General features: G+C 66.7%; 1 protein-coding gene across 1 annotated transcript in view; it reads right to left on the reverse strand.

Annotated features, from left to right (window-relative positions):
* SHISA8 (shisa family member 8) overlaps positions 1-1,444 on the reverse strand; it is a 12,978-nt gene that overhangs the window by 7,766 nt on the left and 3,768 nt on the right. Inside the window, exon 2 of the mRNA XM_009290126.1 lies at positions 1,191-1,429. Coding sequence (XP_009288401.1) covers positions 1,191-1,429 — 239 coding nt within the window. The remainder of the gene's footprint in view (positions 1-1,190; positions 1,430-1,444) is intronic.

Raw genomic sequence — 1,444 nt, forward strand, 5'->3', positions numbered from 1 at the left:
GTTCCCTCCCTGCCCCTGCCACACCCTGCCCCACCCTGCCTGGCCCTGCCCCTCCCTACCCCAGGCCAGGGGGATCACCTGCCCCTCCTGCCTGTCCCCACGTGCCCTAGTGCCAGGCACACGACCCTGCTGCCCCCAGGGAAGCTGGCGGTGCACCCTGCGGGGCTGAGGCCGGGCTGCTCGTGACACCTCAGCGCTGGGAGCCGGGGGGAGGCCGTGCTGCAAGGGGTGGGGGGGGGTGAGCCGAAACGGGGTGGGAAGCGCGTATCTGGAGGCAGGAGTGGTGCGGCGAGAAGCGTTTATCTGGAGCCAGGACTGGTGCAGGAGGGAGAGCGGAAGACGTACTGATGGCCATGGGAGCTGGGCGGGCGCGGGGGGAGGCGCAGGGGGTCCCCAATGCCAAAGTGTGCCTGACACCCTGACCTTCCCCCCGCCAGCCCTGTGCTCAGCTCCAGGAGTGGGATGAAAAGCCAGGGGCTGGAGCCGCAGGGCACGGGGGCCGGGGGGAGGCTGCCCAACTTTTCACCGGAGGCTGAGCCCCAGGGGGTGTGCAGGCAGGTCCCCCCCTGCAAGGGCGATGTCCCACCCGGGCGCACAGAGGCAGGCACCTGTGCACACCCATGCACACACACACACACGCGCGTGTGCACATGCACACCGAGGAGGCGCAGCAGCCACGGCGGAGCTGTCTTTGCTGTCTCCTCTCCCCCTGCACTGCCAGTGAGGCTAAGCCCAAGGGGACTGCAGTCCCGAGTCACCCCACACACAATTGGACCCGGTCTTGCCTACCCCACACATTGGGAACCATGGCTTTGTTTTGGGGGGGGAAGCCACATCCTATAGCTCACATGCCACCCACCCCACTGGCCGGTGGGGATGGCTGTCCTGAGCCAGGGACAGGCCTCCTCAAGAGATGGAGCAGGTCATTTTGAGAGGGGACGGGTGTACGATCACCCCTTCTCGTGGAGGCTGTCCTGGCTGCAGCCCTCCCTGTCGGGACAGGTTGGGGGGCTGCAGCCAACCCACCCTCTGGTGTCTCAGCATGACGGGACAGGGCTTTTGGGGATCACCTCACCCTCTTTGCAGCCCCAGGGTGAAGCTGGGGTTCACCGTATGCAAGGGCATGGGGATGTGGGGTGCCACCCATGGGGGGATCGAGCGGGGCTGGTGGGGGGACCGGACCCCTTTACCTGGAGACGGTCATCTCCGTCTGGGGACCCTGTGACTTCTCCAGGCCCAGCTTCGTGAAGATGCCCACCAGCACCATGATGGCCACCACGCCGCAGATGATATAGACGATCATGTTGGTCTTGTCGCGAGTGGGGTCCTCGGGGGTCTCGTCCACCCGGGCGGGCGGCTGGCCCGTGTTGACCCAATTGGGGGTGTCATAGTTGGAGCAGCCGCTCTGGTCCAGCCGCCCGGGCTTGAACTGGCAGGGGAAAGG

This window comes from Aptenodytes forsteri, unplaced genomic scaffold (assembly GCF_000699145.1).
Source record: "Aptenodytes forsteri isolate BGI_AS27 unplaced genomic scaffold, ASM69914v1 Scaffold284, whole genome shotgun sequence".
Classification (NCBI taxonomy): domain Eukaryota; kingdom Metazoa; phylum Chordata; class Aves; order Sphenisciformes; family Spheniscidae; genus Aptenodytes; species Aptenodytes forsteri.